We start from the raw sequence: 21,369 nt of genomic DNA on the forward strand, positions 1-21,369 counted from the left end.
TATAGATATTACCATTATAATGTCTTTAATGATTAAATAGTATAACCTAATTTAAAAAAACTAAACATTTGGCTAAGCAGTCATTTCTTCTATTTTTAAATTAGCAATTTTTCTGCTTTATTGCTTTTACTAAAAGGTTTTTATTTAAAAATTAGTGCTAAAAGAAAGCCAATTTATTTTTAAGAATTTCTTTTTATTTCCATTAAAATTTTTTTAACTTTGTAAATTATCTTTCCTTTAGTTTTTAGTGAGTTTTGTTGAATAATAACGTAAGTAGCAGCAGTAATATATATATGAGATCTTATTGTATGACGTGCAGCTATATGACAGATACTGCTTGCTTAGTCTTTAGAATTTTGAAGGTAACTATTTAATAAACCTCTGTTTGTATTCATAAAATAAAATGTTTCCTCCCTAACATGCAAAATTTAAAAAACACACATAAATAACCATTATCATTAGTTCACAAACATATGCTATGGACCATCTACTCTATATTATTTTATAGCTTTTCCAATGTAGTTTAGCTAACATTTTAGAAATATGTATTATTTCTAAATTCATATGCCTGTTTAAACTTCATTATCTCAAATGATACTGACAGAATGTCATGAAACAGTATCATAATATACATATAGACATTATTTTGATGCAATAAACATGTGATTTTTAAGACTCTCTTAATAAACACACATGTTTATTCTTTGCTAAAACATGTTTCTGCAAGTGCCATACCTATATTTTGCAAGTTTTTCTTTACCTGATTAAGACAGTCTTGCTGAAAACTTCCTTTGCTTTGAAAGCTCCTTTTAATTAGCAATGAAAGCTCTAACTCATTAGACAAAGCCATCATTCTTCCTTTACGGAAACCTCGCCTTCATCAAATCAATAAACTGTAAAACATGGGTTTGGCACTGAAACATGCATTTTTATATTTTTGCTCCTTACTAGCCAGATAACACATGAGATGCAATGCAACTTCCGCAAAATAAACCTTACGTTATTGGTATCTCTGTGCATGAAGCTCTGCGACCCGTACTAGATTTGTAGATGCTGCTGGTGTGGCAATTGCATCTTATGTGGGATGTATCTGGTGTTTTATTATTTGTTTTAGAGTGTCATTTCAATGTAATGTGCTGTTCTTTGTGTCTTTGTTGTCTCTTTTTTTTCTTTGTCCCCCCAACAGCATTTTGTCCCGCACAGGGAAGAAGGAAAACCAAGATGCCTCCAATTTGACAGTGCCCATGACCATGTGTCTTTTTCCTGTGCCATTCCCACTCACCCCATCTCTAAGACCGCAGGTCAGTTCCATCAACCCTACTGTTACTCGCTCCCTCCTTTACAGCGTCCTGCGAGATGCTCCCTCTGAACGTGGCCTGCAAAGTCGTGATGCTCACTTGTCAGACTACCCTTCTTTGGACTATCAAGGCCTCTACGTGACTTTGGTGACTCTCCTGGATCTAGTTCCTTTACTACAGCATGGCCAACATGGTGAGCATTTAATTGAAACTTTTGAAAATGTACATGTATGTTTATAGATGCTAGAGACTGTTGTTGTTATTATAATAAATTGCTTGAAAGGTCTTTGTGTGGCTAAAACCTTTCTTACACTGAAGCTTAATTATGGTGTTTGCCTTATTATCATTTTTTTCTGTTTTATGGCCAGAGAGGTGTTATCCAAGTGGGTCTGCATGGGTGGGAGGAATGGGCTTGAGAAAGGAGGAAGACTATAAAAGGAACTTAACTATTCTCCCCTGATCTGCTTATCAAGGAGACTCTGGTTGAAATTACGATTTGGATGTTAAGTTTTAAAAACTTGCCCCCCAGGAAATGTAAGAGGTGGAGCTTAAAGGGCACATCATATCCACTGACTAATTCTGTGATTTTGGGGAGCAAATCATAGAATCTCTCTGGGACTCATTTTTCCTGTCTTTAAACCCAGGAGATTAGATAATAAGAAATCTCTAGAACGCTTCCAAATTTAACAAACAATCCATAGTTATTAGAAAATGTTGACCAAGTGGTACAGTGTATAGTGGTGCTTTATGCCATATGTAGTATATGCATGCCGTGTATGGTATACACTACACAGTCTTAGTGGTGCTTTAGGACAGAAGCCTAAGAGCATGCTTCTTTTCTTAACTCTTCCTCTTTCTACTGTGTGTCTTTAGTAAATTTCATTATCTTGCATGCTTACCAAATTCTTCTAACTCATAAAAAGGAGCACAATAATATCTACTGCTTAAGTATTCAATATTATATTTGGGAGAATCAAATGAAAAATCATACAGTAAGAAAAATGACTTTTGCAGCAAATGAGCTTTTAATACACCAGTTGTCTTAACTTTAAAGCACTGATAATTTGGTCCATGGAGGTATGATAACTAAAGTTTCACTGTCCAAAAAATTGGAATTTCAGAAATGGGTGGGTGGTAGAGGTTATTTTGTCTTTTAGTTATGGCTAACTTTCCTAAGAGAATGCTTAATGGTTTATTTAGTAAGATGTGTTCTGAACTTAAAAAAAAAAATCTTCTTTTATAAAAATGATGAAATGATTATTAATTTGTTTTTTATATTTACAATTCTGTATAACAGTGAATATAAAAAATGTAGAAACTTGTGAGTTTGCTTATTGTACAATTTTGTAGCTGTTTGAGTCTAGTCACTTTTATTGTGATCCTATCTCAGCTCAGAACTTAAAGGAGATGACTCTTTGAATGTAATATTCCCGGAGCTTACCATGGTGGTGAACTTGTCAGTGCTTTTCCTTTGTGACCACCTGCCTGGTCTTGGGATGGGCCACTGAGTTAGAGCCCCTTGATTAAGATAAAAGCATTCAGTTTGGTATCTCACAGCCCATTTAACTGCAGTTAATGTGTAAATTGTGACAATTTCAGGGGGGATTATTTGTATTTTTGCTCTTTTACCCACAGCTATTTTGTGACCTTCCTCTTTACTGTTATCTATAGGCTGTGTTCTTGTTCTGCATAACAGATCTCAGAAGATAGGAAAAACTCACTAGACCATCCCTTAGAGGTTAAAAACCAATACAACCCTGTTTTGATCTGAATGACATCAGACTTTCTGAGGGAGGGAGTTTGGAACGTGGAATTCTGGTTCCCAAGCTGGAACTTCTAAACAAGAATGACTGAGGTGTGGGTCCTGAGGATCTGAATTTTTAACTAGCTCTCTGGGTGATTCTTCTGTACACCAAGTTTGAGAACCACTGCACTGTACCCAGCAGAGCTGCATTTTTGTTGCAGTTCAGCTACTAACTCTCAGGTGTTCTTGGGCAATCACTTCCCTTCTCTGGGCCTCAGTCTCCTCATTTGAAAAATATTCCAGGGGGACTTCAGGTTCCTTTCAGTGCCAATGTTCTGTAACTAGGCTAAAAGGCAGCTGAGGTGTCTTATGTGCACAGGCTCAGTCAGTTCTCAGGAATACACTTGTGAATTTTCGGTTTCATCAATTTGAGCCCAAGGTTGACTGACCCTCACTCCCCAGTGGGCAGTGTGGCCACATCCTCTCTGCTGTCAGTTGATGTGCTTGTTGAGGTGGCATATTAATTCTAATGATAATCAGAATTAACATTAGGCATGAAAATAGCACAAAGAAGGTGCATCTGCTACAAGACAAACAAGTCTAATAGTTTTCTTTTATAATGGATATGAAAATGAGAAAAAGCCTTCATTGTCAAGTCTTGGCTGATGAACTGTATATCAGGAGATCCAGAAACATCAAAATATGTATTCAGTGTGATGGGATTTGGTTTACATGCATTCTAAAGCTAAATCGTTATGATTTTTTGAATGTCCTCTATTTTTACTCCTTGTGCAGGTAATAATAATAATAACAATATTAATATTCATAATAATATCTAATATTTGTGGAGCACACATTAGGTGCTATGTTAAGCACTTTACGTTTTTCTCATTTAAACCTCCTAACAATCCTTCTAATGAAGTGAGGTAGGTACTGTTCCTATCACTTAAAAGCGTTGATAGAAAGATTATTATGAGGTGGCACGTCCTTCTGTGATAATTGATAACTAAGTGTGCAGGGTCATGCAGTATCAGTTTACGGCTTCCCTTCTTTGGTGCGTGCTGAATCTGCCGCTGTGCTGGAAGACGCAAATTACTTCATTGCCCAGGACTCCAGATGTAGGAAGATTGTTCGGTCGATGGAGCAGAAATAGCATGGTTTTATTTCCAGTCTTGCCCTTGATTTTTCTAAAAATTCCCGTGAGAAAATAATTTAACATCGCTGTGCCACAGTGATCTTGTGTAAAATGTAACAGAGGTAAGAATGCTGGAAAGATTTCAAGATTCGTTATCACTTGGAAAGTGCTTTTAATTTATGAAATCAGGGAGTAATATGAATACCAAGTACTACTGAAGATGGATAAGGTGTTGAGGAAAAGCTCACATCATAGATACGGTTGACCCTCGAACAACTTGTGGGGTTGGGGGCACTGAGCCCCCATACAGTTGAAAATCTGCAATCTCTGCTGCTCTCTCTGCCTCAAAAACAAAGGAATTGATAAATGACTCACCTAAGGGCAGGGAGCTGAAATAGTTTGGATAGAATCAGGACTCAAACCCTAGTTCTTTGGGTTCCACTTATTGTGATCTCTAATTGAACACAAACTTTTCCCTGCACTTAGTTGATTTAAAGATCTGTAAAATGAAGATACAGGTACTATATTTATTGAAAAAATCCATGTATATAAGTAGACCCACACAGTTCAAACCTTGTTGAAACCCAACAGTTCAAAATTTGTGTTGTTCACGAATCAACTGTATATTTCTTAATGCAATCATTCATCAAAGACTGTGTACGTACTCTACAGAACTCTTGATAGGAAGGGAGTGATGGTTGCTTATAATTTAAACCAGTTCATAAAAACTTAAAATGTAAAATTAGCATTTTTTGTTAAATGGCAAAATATTCAGTGACTGATTACTTCATTTTGTTTTGTAGATCTTGGACAGTCAATATTTTATACAACTACGTGTTTGCTCCCCTTTCTCAATGATGATATTCTGAGTACTTTGCCCTACACGATGATATCAACTTTAGCTACCTTTCCTCCGTTTCTGCACAAGGATATTATTGAATATCTCAGCACATCTTTTCTACCAATGGCTATATGTAAGTTCGGTCTTACCTAATACTAGATGATTTTTATGTGTTGTATGAATGGAAATTGCTTTTGCTGTTTAGGCTACAGATTTTCAAGATTATAATGGAATCACTTGCTGTATACATGTGCTTTGATTTAAATTCAGTTATTTCATCATGAATAGTATGGTGAACATCATAGAAAGAAAAAGACAATTATACCTTAGAACTGTTGTATTCACATAGTTTGATCTTATTGGATAGGAAGAAAGAACATGTCAAGGCACAGTCTGTATTTCCTCCATATAAATTATGGTATTTTTTGGCTACTTTAGAAAAAAGCGTGGAGTGAAGTGCTGCCTTAGATGTAGAAATTCTTATCTTTTGCATCTGAAAGCAGTAGGGTGTGCAGGGAAGAGCAATGGATAGAATCAGGATATGTAGATCTCCTGTGGTCTCAGTTCTGTCTGTAATCTGCTGTATGATGTGAGGTTGGGCAACTGACATAGTTGAAACTTCATCTCCAGAATGATGATATCATCAGCTTTCCCTCACAGGGGTGTTGTGATGACAAAATGAGTCAAAATTTATGAAAACACTTTGAAAAAAGCTGACGTTTACAACTCATGTGCAAGGTACTCTTATAAACGTGGAATCGATTTGAATTCTGTTTCACTTTTATAAACTTAATTCTGCAGGCTTTCCAGATGTGATAACAGAGAGAAAAAAATAAGTTGGGTTGTGTTTTTTTATGATCAAAATCCTGTTAAAGTATTTTTTAAAAGAAATGGGTGATTAATTAATCTACATTTCAGTGGATAATCTGAAAAGATTATGGGTTTAGGAGTCAAACAGATCTAGATTCAAATCACAGCTCTGCTACCAACTAGCTGTGTGAGCTTAGGCAAGTTACCTAACCTTTCTGTTTCTTACCTGTAAAATGAGAATAATGATAATACTGCCTCATAAGGTCGCTGTGACAATTGAGATGATTAACTGGAACATTGATAGAGTGCTAGCACAATGCCTAGTGTTCAATAAGTGTTAGTTTACTTCTCTCCTTCCCTTAAGTCTTGTTCTATAATAATGCCTGTGTTGGTCACATTCAATTCCTAGAGATCATTTTTCACTGTTTTAATGTTATGTACTTATGATCTTATTAAAGTTGTTGCTTTGTAATAACAATTGGTAAACATATGTACCTTTGAGCCACATTTACTTATTTTACAATGAGTTTAATTTTAGCTATGGAATTGTAATTTTCATGTCTTTTAAACAAAGAGTCTGACTTCTGCCTAAATTATATAGCTATTTAAAAAATTAGCAGACTGATTATACTGTTCAAGTAATAGAATATTTGATCATTCTCTTTTTCGGTTCTGTGTAACCTTATTGGCAAGTACTTGCTTATGGATACAGCCTTAGGATTGCATAGTTGTATTTTTTTTTAATAAGTATGTTAACTGTTAAACTTAGGCATAGAAATTTTTTTCTTTTAAGAATAGCAGGTGAGGCTGCATCTTTCTAATAACGAGTGTAAATTCACTGTATCCTTCCTTCTTAGAAATAAGTTAATAATTTTGGGAGATGTAGTGCATATTTCAGGCCCTTGAAGTTATAAAGAGCAACCGAGCATGTGACAGCTGGCAACTTGTTTCTTCACCCTTGATTATTAATTTCTGCTTAATTAGAAACAGACCCCAAAACATGCCTTGTAGTCACATTGGAATCCTTACTTATTTAAATGTGTGAACTTGGCAACTAAGGAGAACAAAATAGTAAGTTGGGTTTACAAAACTTGTGTGAATATTTTAGTGCTCATTAGTGGAGTAGCTTGGTGTTCGTTTAAAGGGTAGGGACAAGTCATTTCTGTCTCCATTTTTTTTTTACTGTAAAGGAGAGGTTTAGAAAATAATGTTCCATCTCTAAGGTTATTTCTGGCTTAATAATTCTAGGTTAAATAACATCAATCTTATTTTACGTAAGAGGCACATATCTTCCTCCAATGCAATCGCTGATCTGGTTCATTTATTTTGTTGCTCTGGTTTTAGTCTCCTAGTTCTGACTTTCTCGTTTCTCGTCACCATTCCTGTAGTTCAACAGTAGCCAATCTTTATCATCTTTAAATCTTTGAAAATAAATTGTGGTACTAACCTTTAAAGCCAAATTCTATTAAACGATTCAGGCATTTCTTTTGTACTTACTCCTTCATAGAGTAGATACAAAGGACATAGATCCAAAGATGGAGGGGATTGAGTTCCAGATTAATCAAGTCAAACTAAATTGATGTGAGAATGTGTGTCTCTTGTTTGTGTCCATGTTGGTTTTATTTTTGGAAGTTGTTTCAGTGTGTAGAAATTCTGACCAGAACAAGAGGGGAGCATTTAACTTCTTCCAGAATATTTTTATTTCAGACCTGAGATGAAGGATGTTGCATTTTCTGAGGACTTGATAAAATCTTTAAGACAAAAAGGCTTTTATCTCTTTGGTATGGTATTCACAAGGTCAAATGTAATACATGGACAGTTTTTCAGGTGTTAAATGATTGTATCATTAAGGACTTAGAAGATGAAAGTCTGAGCTCTCAAGTGGACCTAATGAGGTATTGCAGCTCCTTCAGTTTAAGAGCCCTGCATGTATATCAGTTATGTCTTTTATGTCATTTTTGTCAATAAACCAAGTACTGTGCTTTTATTTTAAATAACTCCTTTGAGGTGCTGCAGAGCAAACTGCAATTTATTATAAAAATTTCCTTTGACATAACCTTTTCTTGTTAACTCTTTCCTTGTGTATATATTAAGATACACTTGTTTTTATTCCACATGTGGGCAATAGGCTTTGTTTATATATGTATATTAAAGGAGTTACTAAGAATTGAAAAAGTCATTTGCATTTCACCATGGAAACCTCTCTTTTTCCACAAAGGTTCTGTGATTTGTGGACCAAATTGAAATATGGATGTTGGGAAGATGATATTTTGGCAGAGAAAAGAAAAAGCGGGTCCCAAATGAACATTATGTGATGTAGGATACATTATTTTAAAGTGAATAGTAAAGCTGAACAATTAAATCAGTGAAAGAGCCTTCTAGTGGTATCTTGGTATCCTGAACTGTGCAGTCTCATCTAGTTTCTTTTCCAACTTAAATTTCCTCAAAAATCACTCATCCTCAGGTAAAAAAAGAGGTTCATTTAGATCTTTACATTGAATTAAAAGCAATTGTATGATTTAATTGAAGGTCTGCTTCCAAACCATTGGCCCTGTATCATTTTTTTGTTCTATTGCTACTACAGAGGATGCGTGTTATGTTCTATGATCTTCCAAACAGTAATAAGTAAAGATAATAGAAAAAAGACAGTAAAATACCAACACAAGATATTGATGGTATTTAAATAATCTTTTATATATAAAATCTGTTTTATTAGCTAATGATTGTTTTTATAAAGTAGATCTTACTATACTTTAAGAGCTTTATTATTGAATTGTGGGAAATGTTTTGGAATAGGAATCCAGAAGGGCTGAATTGTAGGCTGAATCTCTCAACCTTATCAAACTTTAGTTTCTTTAGCTGTAAATTTGTGAATAACTGTAACCTCACTTGTCTACATCACAATGTTTGTTGTGAAGACCATGACATAACATATGGGAATGACCTTTGAATATTGTCTGATGTTATACCAGTGTATAACACTCAGTCAAATAACAGACATGTCAAATCCCATTGCAACTAATTCCAATATTCTGCTCAAAATCACGTTGTCCTGAAATTTTATCATCTTAAATATTGCTTGAAATAATAACGGGCCATCTACTGAGGTTTGGGATTTTTTTACCCTAGAGTGTGTTGTATAATAACAGTAATTGTTATGTCAGGTTTTGATCTCATAGAACCTGCAGTGTTGATGGGCAATCCTGTCTCTATGACTTTTTATTAATCTACCAATCTGCACATATTTTAATGCTACATAGACTTCAGGTTCATGGTGTCTTAGTCCTCCCTTTATGTTGAACTGATATGACCTTCTGACAGCACAGGTATCTTATGCTCAAACCCTATCTCATGGAACACAGTTACCTCTGCTTACACAAACAGAGGCCACTTGCTAATCCAGGCAGCACAGGAAATGGTTCTGTCATATGGTAGAACTGGCATCAGAATGTTTTTCTTCTTCCCAGGTGATTCCCTTACCTTTAACCCTTAAAAAGGTATAAGGCTAGAGGGGTTTATTTAAATATATTTCAATTCAGACCACTTCTTACCACTGTCTCTCATCTGGACCAGACCAATAGCTTCTGAGCTGGTCTCCATGCTTCTACTCTTAGCCCTCCTACAGCCTGCTCTCCACCAAAAAGCCAGAGCTATCCTCCAAACATGTGAGTCAGATCATGTCACTTCCCTCTTCAAAAACGTGTAATAGCCTCCCATCACTCCTACAAATCAAATTCAACACCCTTCTGTGGCCCACAAGGCCCTCTGCCTTGTGATGTGGGCCCTGCTTATCTTACTACTTCATCACTTGCGTCTGCTAATGTTCACTCTGCTCTGTCCATATTGGCCTTTCTGCAGTTTCATAAAGGCACCAAGCTTTTGCTTTTGCTCCAGGCTTTTTTCCTCTGTGTCCAAAGCCCTTCTTGCAAATGGTCACATGATTTGCTTCCTCACTCCCTTCAGGTCTCAGCTCAAGTATCACAGTCTTCCCAGAGGCCCTTCCTTACTCTCAAGCTAAAATAGGACCTTCCGTTGCTTTCTACATATTCCCTTGCCCTGCTTTATGTTTCTTCACAGGTATTTGTTTGCCTGTTCCTCTGGAATAGTGCTGTCCACAGAACTTTCTGCAATGATGGAAATGTTATATAAAATTCTGTGCTGTCCAATAGAATAGCCGCTAGCCACATGTGGCAACTGAGCACTTGAAAATGTATCTAGTGAGAGATACTGAATTTTTAATTTAGTTTACTTTTAATTAGTTTAAATTTAACCACGTGTGGCTACTATATTGGATAGCACAGCTCTAGCATTTAAGCTTCATAAAGACAAAGACTTGCCTATCTTATTTATGGCGGTGTCTCAAGGGCCTAGAACAATGTCTGGATACTGAAAAAAAGATACTCTGTGAATAAGTAAGTGACTAGCACATTAGCTGTGAAGTCAAGTGACTTAGGCTGTAGTCCTAATAATTAGGTTGGTGTTCGCATGCAAAATTTGGTTTCTCTTTTATAAAATGGCTTTTCCCATATACTTTTTTTTAAAAATGAGAATCATATAAGAGCTGTACATGATAACACGTTAGGAATTATAAAATGCAGAAACAGATTAAGAAATTGTTATTGTTCATAGAAGGAGGGGATGGTGGTAATGATTGTTTTGGTGGTGCTAGGAGGATCAGGGAATAGGCCTTAAAACTTAATAGTATTTTCTGAGCACAACATTAAATGTAAAATTTTCTTATTTTGATTACTTCTCTGCTTCCTTCCATCGTATGTAGCTTTGACCTTAGACAGCCTCACTGGGACAAGCTGCACATCTGTTTGCCTCGTGCCTTTTTAACAAGATTCAATAAATGATGTGTGCCTCTGCATGTTTATTAAATTAGAATTGTGGTGATTTTGTTCAGTCTGTTAGGAAGCTATGAAATTGCAAGGCACTGTCTGTTTATAGAAATATTGGAGCTAGTTTCTGAGGGCTGGAGCCACGGGAGCACTCTTGGCTTTGTGGCTGACCATTCTTGAGGGAGAGCGTAGATTTGTAGGGGTAGGGGGGACACTCAGAGGTCACCGAGCCATTTGTCCTGTTCTCCAAATAAACTTCATCTAAATCATCTGAGACATTTGGGCACCTCTCCCATTTTTTTTTTTTTTAAATATTTATTTATTTATTTATTTTGGCTGTACCGGGTCTTAGCTGCAGCACACGGGATCTTTTAGTTGCAGCATACGAACTCCTAGCTGTGGCATGCATGCGGGATCCAGTTCCCCAACCAGGGATCAAACTCGGGCCCCCTGCACTGGGTGCGTGGAGTCCCACCCACTGGACCACCAGGGAAGTCCCATCTCTCCCATTTTTAAAGGCCTCCAGGCACAGTGCTTCTCAGCCTACCTTAATAAGTAGTTTTCATTTTTTAGAAACACTTATAGTTTAAAAGTTTGAAATGAGTTTAAACAAAGGTGAAAACACTTGTCCCAAAAGGAATGGATATAGTATACATATAATTATTTTTCCTTGCGTATGTCAAAGACTACACTTTCTTTTGCTTTTTTTCCCCCTTAAAGAAAGAACACAAGGGCATGCAATTATTCCTCCCACACTTGGACACCTTACTGAGTATTTCCTTTCTTGTTCTCATTCCTGTAGTAGTACTTCTCAAATGCAGCTCCAAGGCCCACTTGGTCAGAATCACTTGACGTCCTTATTAAACATGTAGCTTTCCTGCTTCCAAACTGATTGAGTTAGACTCTCTAGGTATGGGGCCCCGGAAGCTGAATTTGAACCATCTCCCTGTCTAAACTCTGAGAGAAACTGAATCTTGTTCTTTAGGATTTGGCACAAAGATTTTTTTCTTTGATTAATCGTATTTGACTAATCAGCTTTAACGTCTAAGAGCAGCGAGCTGATCCTCACATCTTTGTATAATAACTAATTCTTATTTATATTGTATAACCAAACTAATTTATGTACCTGAATATCACCTGCTTAGTGGGTTAGCAGCAGCCCAGCAGTAAGTTATTAATAGAAGCAAACTCAGGTAAATGGAACTTAATTATGGATCTGTTTTATTTGTTTATTTCTGTAAAGCTATTATAAAGGCCACTGTCCATTGTGGTGCTCAGTTTTTTACATTAAAAAGAAGAATCATGTTAAATTTTTGTTTGTCTTCTCTACTTTACTATACAACAAACCTTTTATTTGTGCTTTAATGATTCTTTTATACCTGTGTTTTATTATAAGCTGCCTTATTCTTGTTGGTTGTAGGTGAGATACTATTCCCACACATTGCACTTTAATACTTTAAAATAAAGCAGATTTTAGGGTTATCTGCTTTTTTCTTCTTGTCTGTGTTGATGGTCTTCTGCAGTATGTGTTGGAAATTGAGAGTTGACTTTTTGAGGGTGTTATAGTCACTGTTTACTGTTCTGTTCATGCTTTCTTGACAATTTGCTACAGGAGCCCAGCTATAAGGAGAGGTTTCTGCTATTCCTGCAATTATCCTGAGAAAAAGAATTCATTTTATATTTGAGTCCTTGTAAAGTATTGTGGGCCCTTTCTCAGTTACTGTGTTTAGAATAATAAAGTACTCTGGAGACAACATATTACCCCAAATGACCTCCATCAGTGATAGTTCTGGATGCTTATAGAGGTTACCTGATACCCTCTATTCAAAAAGAAAGAGAAAGAAAGTTAATACAGTATTGGATGTCTTCCTAAACAAGCCACTTAAAGATGTCTCTTAAAAGCAGTATGTAAGTGGTTATCTCATGGAGATCACAATTATATGGCTAAAAGATGAATTTTGAAGAAACCAACTGGCTTTGTGATTGAATACTGCGGGATAGGATAAAATGTCCAGCAACCGCATTATTCACAGATTCAAAAAGTGCTGTGTTTCAAACAGCTCAGGTGGATGTGAAGATGGTAAGCTCTGGAAAACTAAAAAAGTGATTGTCATGATGATTAAGATGCTGATGATGAAGTTACATGTGAAGGTTTGAATAAAATTGTTTAATGATAGGTGAGAGTTGAAAATAATTTTAAAATTGATATAACTAAATGCATATGGTACCCATTAAAAGTAGACTCTTTCATCTGCATCTCTTAAAGTTAATACATTCAAGTCGTGTTCAAAAACGTTTTATTTTTACCTTCTTATTTGGATAACCTTCAACATGCCTTATATTTGGGTACATGGAGGATTCTGTTTTTTCTTTCTTTTCTACCTAGATATAAACATCTTGGAAACAGAGATCACATTTAAGTACAATTCTGATAAAACGATTACATTACATTCTGGCATTACTCCTGCGCCTTGAAGATTCTCCCTAAATGTGCCTATGATAATGACTACTGTAGCGTTTGTATGCTAGGACAAATTTTGTGGTTTTATTTATGCAAAACTTCTACTGATTTTTTTTTCAAGTTTCTTCTCAGCTCTCATGCTCTATGCAAAGTAGCAACTAAATATAAATGTACAAATATATAAATATATATATAACTAAATTGTGTCTAATCAAAAAAATTTTCATTTCAGTGGGCTCCTCAAGGAGAGAAGGTGTTCCTGCCCATGTTAATCTCTCCGCATCATCCATGCTAATGATTGCAATGCAGTACACATCCAATCCAGGTAAGTGGAAATTTGGATGGCTTCACTAATTCCAAACCAATAATTAAATAAGACATCAAATAAGCAAGCTAGAAATTCTCACGTGAGAAGAACTTCTCTTGGTAAATAGAAACTGGAGATGTGTTAGAAAACAGACTTTCAAATTGAAATAAATTTCCTTTGCCTCTTGCTATTAGCAGTAATCTTGCTGACTAGTGATATTTTTAGAATGTCTGAGAACACAATTTTAGAACAGACTGGAAATTGCTTGAATATAAATATATAGAAATAATTAAATTAGAAATATAAAAATCACCTGAAGTTCTAACAACTAAAGGTAACCACTGGGAATATTTTGTGAATTCGCTACTCTAATACCTCATGAATATCCTTGCACACAAATCTTTTGTTACATCCCCACTAATTATACGTGAAAGTACATTGTAACCTGTCATTGAGTGTTATTATAACATTTGTATAGAGATGGACAGATAAAAAGTAATATGTCATTTTGATCTGTGTTTCTTCGATTTCTAGTAATGTGGGACAGATTTAATCTGATATATTCTGTTGGATTTCCATTCATCAGTGTAATTGCAGATGAACTTTGGGAAACTGACCTAAAAGGGGGCTGACTGTTGGAGTCACATGCTAAGATATGAACTCAGTTTTTATTTTCATTTGGAAAGTAAACAAATTTGGTGGCCCTGTTTTCAGCCTTCTACTTCATTACGTAATGAATAATAATTGAGTTTTTGACTCAGCATGAGGAAAACAATTTTTTTCATTTCAAAATCTTAATGCTTCTTAGCCTGGAGTATCATCCTTTAAATATGAAATTCCTTATGATTATTATGTGCATTTAATTAAAATGTATATTTTTGGGGAAGTTATACCTCGTGTCTCACTCTGGCTTAAAGGATCCTCATAATGTCATTTATATTTATTAGATTTTATGTCCTGAAAAAAACCCCTTCACATAGAATCTAGTTAGTTAACTAAAGTCTCATCATCAGGGTTTGGTCCTAATTTCTAAGTTGGAGGCAGTAGAGCAGGTTGGGTAGAATCGTGTGCTTTGAGGTTAAGGGTATGTGGGTTCATAGCTGAGCTCAGCACAGATTGCCAGGTAGCTTAACCTTGAGCAAGTTCTTTAACTCCCTTAAGACCAAGTTCCCTCATCTATAAAATGGGGATTCTTCCTGTAGTACCTTAAAATGTTGTTGTGAGGATTTAATGACTTAAGTGTGTGTGAAGTGCTTCCTTAGCATAGTGATTTGACACATCATAAGCACTGCTCAGTAAACGGCAACACGGATCTCTACAATCTGCCATTGTCTTCTTGGAGTTGAACGTTTCATTGGGAAACCACTGTGATCAAATACTTCTGTTACTTCTTAATCTGTATCTTCATCTGTTCATGGGGGAACGTGTATAGCCAGCTATTCTATACTAAGAATGACATTTGGGACCCCAAATTAATCTTGTGATGGGGGAAACATAAGAAGTGAGGTGCTATCCACCAGGGGACTCTCTGAGATCAAGCAGGTAGGGCATCATTATCATTTGAACTTTTACTGGGGGAGACAGCAAGTGGCAGCCTGGTCCTTGTAGCTGATTGTGTATCAAGGGTAGAGCAGGGTTCTTGCTCAGGTACCAGGAATTCATTGTGTAAAACTCCTGTGTACATGGCTCCATGCTAGGCATTGCGAAAACCACCCTGAAATGTAAGATATGATGCTTGCTGTGGAGCTTATGTCTAATTGGGAAGATTAGGCATGTTTACATAAGTCATTAATTTACAATGTAAAGTAGTATGTAAAAAGTACCAAATAAATACTATAGACTGTATTAATTCATCAGAGAACTCTATGGGTTAAAATAATCAGGAAAGGCTTCGTGCCACTTGAGCAAAGAATGGGTCTTAAATTACAGATAGAATTTTGATTGATAAGGTAAGTGGGGCGTTCTGGGAGGGGAAGCAATTTATTTATTTATTTATTTATTTGTTAATTTTCATTGGAGTATAGTTGCTTTGCAGTGTTGTGTTAGCTTCTACTACTGCACAGCAAAATGAGTCAGCCATACATATACATATATCCCCTCCATTTAGGGCACTACAGTGCATTAAGTAGAGTTCCCTGTTCTATACAGTATGTTCCCATCAGTTGTCTATTTTATACATAGTATCAACAGTGTATAGGAGTCAATCCCAATCTCCCAGTTCTTCCCACCCCCATCCCTTTCCCCCTTGGTATCCATTTGTTCTCCACGTCTGTGTCTCTATTTCTGCTTGGCAATTAAGGTCATCTGTACCATTTTTCTAGATTCCACATATATGTGTTAATATACGATATTTGTTTTTCTCTTTCTGACTTACTTCACTCTGTATGACACTCTCTAGGTCCATCCACATCTCTGTAAGTGACCCAGTTTTGTTCCTTTTTACGACTGAGTGATATTCCATTGTATATATGTTCCACATCTTCTTTATCCATTCCTCTGTTGATGGACATTTAGGTTGCTTCCATGTCCTGGCTATTGTAAATAGTGCTGCTATGAACGTTGGGGTGCATGTGTCTTTTTGAATTATGGTTTTCTCAGGGTATATGCCCAGTAGTGGGATTGCTGGGTCATAGGGTAGTTCTATTTTTAGTTTTTTAAGGAACCTCCATACTGTTCTCCATAGTGGCTGTATCAATTTACATTCCCACCAACAGTGCAAGAGAGTTCTCTTTTCTCCACACCCTCTCCAGCATTTGTTGTTTGTAGATTTTCTGATGATGCACATTCTGACCGGTGTAAGGTGATACCTTACTGTAGTTTTGATTGCGTGTCTCTAATAATCAGTGATGTTGAGCAGCTTTTCATGTGCTTCTTGGCCATCTGTATGTCTTCTTTGGAGAAATGTCTATTTAGGTCTTCTGCCCATTTTTTGATTGGGTTGTTTGTTTTTTTGATGTTGAGCTGCATGAGCTGCTTGTATATTTTGGAGATTAAGCCTTTGTCAGTTGCTTTGTTTGCAAATATTTTCTCCCATTCTGAGGGTTGTCTCTTCGTCTTGTTTGTGGTTTCCTTTGCTGTGCAAAAGCTTTTAAGTGTCATTAGGTCCCATTAGTTTATTTTTGTTTTTATTTTCATTACTCTAGGAGGTGGGTCAAAAAAGATCTTGCTGCGATTTATGTCAAAGAGTGTTCTGCCTATGTTTTCCTCTAAGAGTTTTATAGTGTCTGGCCTTACATTTAGGTCTTTAACCCATTTGGAGTTTATTTTTGTGTATGGTGTTAGGGAGTGTTCTAATTTCATTCTTCTACATGTAGCTGTCCAGTTTTCCCAGCATCACTTATTGAAGAGGCTGTCTTTTCTCCATTGTATATTTTTGAGGAAGGGAAGCAGTTTAAATAAAGGGACTCTCTAGGTCTGTTCATGGGCAGTCAGTGGACTCCTCTGAGCAAGGTTCGTGTAGCAAACATATGGAGAATAGCAGACACCGTGTAAGAGAAAGTACCCCGGAGCATCTGCACTTGAGAACTCAGTCATGGCTTCACAAAATTCCAAGTCTAGAGGACCATTTATATACTCAACAAACAGTTACTGAGTATCTGCTATGTGCCAGGCACTGGGAACACCATAATTAGCAAAATAGAACCGACCCTTTCCTCTCTTCATAAAGCTTATCGTGTGGTGGAAGGAGAAGACATTAATCAAATAATTGTAACAGCAAATGCCCAGTTTCAATTGTGACAAGTTCTCCGAAAGAGGTACATTGTGCTATGATGAGACCCTATAAAAGGGGATTTTTCTTTTATTGAAGAGGTCAGGGAGGGCTTTTCTGGGAATATAACCTTTGGTCTGAGGACTGATGGATGAGTAGCATTAACAAGGCCTATCAGGGAATGGAGGTTTCCAGGCAGAGGAATCTCATATGTCAGAAGGGAGCCTGGCAAGCAGGGGGGACTGAAAGGTCGTTGTAGCTGGAGCTCAGAGTGAGGGCTGCCTGGTGTGAGATGAGACTGTAGACTTCTGCGGGCCAGAACATGCAGGATGTCGTAGGCTCTGGGAGTCCTGCGTTCATCCCAAGTCTAATGGAAAAGCGCTGAAGGACTTTGAGTGGTGGTGTGTGTGTCACCCGAGCTGCAGTTGAGAATGGATTAAGAAGGAGCTGGAGTGGGTACAGATTGACCCATGAGGAGGCCATTGCATTTGTCTAGGCATGTAAAAGTCAGGGTTGGTTGAGGCCGAGAAAAGTGGATACATCTGAGAGCTATTTAGGAAGTAAAACTGATAGGGTGTGGTGATGTATTGGATATGGTTGCATTCTGGCTTCTGAACTGGGTGCATGGTGGTTCCATTCACTGCAAAAAGAGCCACTGGAAGAGAAAGAGCAGGTTTCTAAGGGAAGATCATGAGGTCTACTTTGGACATGTTATGTTAGAAGTGTCTTTGAGACTTTTGAGAGGAGATGATATACCTTAGACTAATACAATGTCATATGTCAATTATATCTTAATAAAACTGTGGAAAAAAATCACACATAACCTCAGTAATAGTTCTACATATCCAAAACACAAAAATGCAAATAAATCAGGTTTCTTCAGAAAAAAGAGGTAATAGTAATTAGGAAGTTGTATTATGAACTCAGAACTGACTTCTGGGCTAGAAGTAATGAACTTTGAGCCCTCATGTAAGTGTCCAGTGCTATTCACTGAATTGCATATAGATGGTACCTGAAGTTGTACAGGCATACCTCCTGTTAGTGCACTTTGCTCTACTGTGCTTCACAGATATTGTGTTTTTTACAAATGGAAGTTTTGTGGCAACCCTGCATTGTCAGACAATGTTTAGCATTTTTTAGCAATGAAATATTTTAAAACTGAGGTGTGTACATTGGTTTTTAAGATATATTGCTATTGCACACTTAATAGACTACTTAATATATACTTTATGTTTATATAAAGTATACATTAATATACTTAATGTTTGTATAGTGCAAACATAACTGTTATATGCATGGAGAAACCAAAAAATTTGTATGATTCACGTTATTGCAGTATTTGCTTTCTTGCTGTGATTTGGAATGGAACCTGCAATATCTCTGAGATATTGCTGTATATGAGTGTGACATTGCTTACAAGAGAGCATAGAATGAAAAGTGGATTTGACTTATGACCAGGCCTTCAGGAACTCCAACAGATACTGGCCAGTGGAAGAAGAAGTCTTAGAGATAGCTCCGCAGTATCAGGGGCCTGAGATGCCATCTTTGTGTTTCTCTTGAACTTCTCCTCATGTTTGCAAGATATGCCACAGTGGAGGTTATTATATTCTTACATAACTACTTCTAAAAACAGGTTTCAAAAATATATCCTATCAAATCCTATCAAAAATAGGATCAGTCACGGTAATCAGAGAAAGGTCTCCTGGTGTGCCTTTTTCCTTCTGTCAAAGAAGAAAAATGAGTTTCAGAAGCTCCTCAGCAGATTCTTTCTTAGGTCTTGCTGGCCAGCACTGAGTCACATGGCCATCCCTAGCTGCAACAGAATCTGGGAAATTGTCTTGCTTGGCAGTGTGTGTACTGGGAGCTGAACAAGGAAGAAAGGGTTGTTGATAGCAGTTGAGTAGCAACAACAGTGTCTGCCACAGGTAATAGGAGAGGGTCAGTCATGAAGTCAAGGAAAGAGGGTGGTCAGCAGTACTAAATGTTGCTGGAAGTCAAGTGGGAGGCAGACTGATAAATGTCCATAGAATTGAACGACATGGAGGTCATCGGTGACAAAAGGGAGACCTACTTCAGTGCCATGATAGGGTTGGCAGATAGATTAGGGAAGGTATAAAACGGGTATCTAACTAGGGTGAAAGTATCTTTATTCCTCAAGTAAACATAGGCAAATCAAAGAAGATTGCTGTTGTATAGCTTTTAAGGACTCCTCAACAAGATGGAGGTGGTGATAAAAGACTCCCATTCTAATCCATCAGTCTGTCACTTGCTATCTGTCCAACCTTGGGCAAGATAGGAAACTAAACCTCACTTTTTTTTTTTTTTTTTTAAAACCTCACTTTTTTAACTGCAACATGGTGGTTATGAGATACATAATACATAAAGCTCTTAGCTCAGTACGTGGCACATAATGAACGCTCAATAAATGTAAGCTTTTATTATGATCCTATTAGGCTATTTTTTTCCCCGTGTAGTACTTGATTACATTGATATAAGTTTATGTTATAAAAGTATGATTACTAGGGAGTTTTCTTAATATTTCCTTTGTTAAGATGAATAAAATACTTCTCAAGGATCTTGGAATAAAGCTTGATAAAGTCAAGGGCTTATATGATTTTTGAAAGGCATGAATATATGAAAATAAGTAATTTCTAATTTAATGATTAGGGTGAAAAGTCTAATATAATTTAGACTAATATAGTTTATTTTAAAGGATCTTTTGTCTGGTATTTACATTTCATGTTCAAATTATATTTTCTTCCTTACAGTATATCATTGTCAATTATTGGAATGCCTCATGAAATATAAACAAGAAGTCTGGAAAGTAAGTTTGGGGCCACATTAAACTCATAGTCACAAGTTCAATTTATATAATACAGTAAAAATTGTTTGCATATTAAAACTATTGTTTAGATCAAATTTATTGATGTCTTATTATTTTGGTATGGTAGAACTTATAATCCTTTCCTTACAGGTTAATTATTTACCATTTAGAGCAGAAATGATACTTGAGGAACGCAGTGGCTTGACAGAAAATGTAATTGGATATATCTTATTCTTGAAATTTAGCAAATACTATATTATGTGACAGTTTTACTTGATTTGAAAGGTTGCTTGGGAAACTTTCTTCTTTCAAATAGGAGATGTGAATTATTAAGAAATATGTTTTAGGGAAATGTTTTTAAAAATGCAGTATTTGGCAAACCGGCTTTATGCTATTCTAAAATCTTTCACGTTATTCTGAGGAGAGAAGAATTTGTTAAAAGATAGTGTACATCTGAACACTACTGGGGGGCTTATTTACAGGATCCATAAAAATAATTAAAAAATATTATAATATGATTTAATCTGCAAAGCCCATCTGGATGATGAGATTCCAGGGAAATTAACCACCTCAATCTGTCCATTAGAATTTTCACTGCTTTGGTAATATTGAATGAGCTACCTTTATTTTTATTTGATGATGCTAGTGAAAATATGCTTCTTGTCTCCTTTAGGATCTTTTGTATGTGATAGCCTATGGGCCTTCACAGGTGAAACCTCCAGCTGTGCAAATGCTGTTCCATTACTGGCCCAATTTAAAACCTCCTGGGGCAATAAGCGAGTACAGGGGCTTACAGTACACAGGTAAGAGGAGAATAGCTCTGTGATGCCCCATCTTTATTTCTTCTGTGCCACATTTGCCTCACTTACTTGTATTTTTTAATCTTGCTAGATTAAATTTACTGTGCCTTTAGACATTGTCATAAATCATTTCTGAAACTAGGTGGTATAAAAATAAGTTAATTAAAATTAATTTCAAAAGCTTTTATGACATCATAGCAAATCATGTTAAGTTCCAGTCCCATTTGCTGTACACCTGGCGTCTGGTCTTAACATTGCTAACGCTGATCACTGCAAAGGTATGAGCAGTTAGTAATGCTGCAGATTGGCTCAGATTTAGCAAAATCCCAAGTGGCTAATTCTGCTCTGTTGAGAAGGCTTGGAGTGCTTTCAACATTACCAGTTCAGGAATTAAATAAAAATTAAATGACCCTGAAAGCCTAGGTAGACATGAAGAGTCAACCATTGGTGAATACTGGTATAATTAATCACCAACAAGTAAACATTGAGTTTATTTATAAAGATATATATTTACCCAAAACCAAACAAACTAACCCTTATGTAGTTTATGTTTATATGTTATAAAATCAAAGAAGCAATCTATGGCTAATGGAGTTTCT

General features: G+C 36.3%; 1 protein-coding gene across 3 annotated transcripts in view; it reads left to right on the plus strand.

Moving 5' to 3' along the window:
- Nucleotides 1-5,048: 5,048 nt before the first annotated feature.
- The window catches only part of UNC79 (unc-79 homolog, NALCN channel complex subunit), a 209,582-nt gene continuing 193,261 nt past the window's right edge, over nucleotides 5,049-21,369 (plus strand). For 2 of the 3 annotated variants that reach the window (XM_059915826.1, XM_059915827.1), the window contains exons 1-4: nucleotides 5,049-5,151; nucleotides 13,363-13,455; nucleotides 19,915-19,970; nucleotides 20,644-20,773. In XM_059915826.1, the coding sequence (XP_059771809.1) occupies nucleotides 5,064-5,151; nucleotides 13,363-13,455; nucleotides 19,915-19,970; nucleotides 20,644-20,773 (367 nt within the window). In that variant the 5' untranslated portion in view covers nucleotides 5,049-5,063. The remainder of the gene's footprint in view (nucleotides 5,152-13,362; nucleotides 13,456-19,914; nucleotides 19,971-20,643; nucleotides 20,774-21,369) is intronic. The other variant, XM_059915828.1, reaches the window with a different exon arrangement.

Source organism: Balaenoptera ricei, chromosome 2 (genome assembly GCF_028023285.1).
Source record: "Balaenoptera ricei isolate mBalRic1 chromosome 2, mBalRic1.hap2, whole genome shotgun sequence".
NCBI classification, from domain to species: domain Eukaryota; kingdom Metazoa; phylum Chordata; class Mammalia; order Artiodactyla; family Balaenopteridae; genus Balaenoptera; species Balaenoptera ricei.